At 57.7% G+C, this 721-nt stretch overlaps 1 protein-coding gene across 1 annotated transcript; it reads left to right on the top strand.

Moving 5' to 3' along the window:
• Positions 1–27: 27 nt before the first annotated feature.
• On the top strand, positions 28–324 carry SPRG_14800 (30S ribosomal protein S9; the record flags this gene model as incomplete). Its single annotated transcript, XM_012354921.1, has 1 exon — positions 28–324. The coding sequence occupies one exon, from the start codon at positions 28–30 to the stop codon at positions 322–324; it is 297 nt and encodes a 98-aa protein (XP_012210311.1).
• Positions 325–721: the final 397 nt, after the last annotated feature.

Raw genomic sequence — 721 nt, forward strand, 5'->3', positions numbered from 1 at the left:
GGCAAGGGCACGGTCCGCGTCAACAAGATGGACATGGTCGACTACTTTACGCGCGACACGCACCGCCACGAGCTCCTCCTTCCGTTCCTCGAGATCAAGCGCCTCGGTCATTTTGACGTGATGGCCAACGTCCGCGGCGGTGGCCTCAGCGGCCAGGCCGGCGCCGTGCGCCACGGCATCAGTCGCGCGCTGGAAAAGTATAACCCGGACTACCGCGTGCCGCTCAAGAAGGCTGGCTTCATGACGCGTGACCCGAGAATGGTCGAACGCAAGAAGCCCGGTCAGAAGAAGGCGCGCAAGCAATTTCAGTGGGTTAAGAGATAGAGTGTACACAGTAGGCCATATACAGACGCCGACGGGCTTTGCAAAGGTACCGCAGCGATGCAGTGCGATCGTAATACACACGCCGTCTTCTGTGCTATGCCACCGACTTCGACTCCTTCTTCCACAGCACAAGCATTACCACATAGAAGCGATTGACGCTGCTGCGCTATTAGTGCACCCCTCTGTCTGCACCCTCAGCCTCAGCTTCAGCGTGTACATGCAGTGCCGGCTGCAGCATGCTTGTGACACCTGGATCGGCGCAGCCAACCCCGGAGTTTTTCCGGACATAGAGGAGTGGGTGGTCAGGACTCGGACGTTGGTTTTGGTTCAACTAGCTGCTCATCTCATTCATCGATTTTACGGCCGCAGCAGTAGGAGGTCCCAATAGAAGAGACTA

Source organism: Saprolegnia parasitica, assembly GCF_000151545.1.
Source record: "Saprolegnia parasitica CBS 223.65 unplaced genomic scaffold supercont2.192, whole genome shotgun sequence".
In the NCBI taxonomy this organism is placed as follows: Eukaryota; Oomycota; class Saprolegniomycetes; order Saprolegniales; family Saprolegniaceae; genus Saprolegnia; species Saprolegnia parasitica.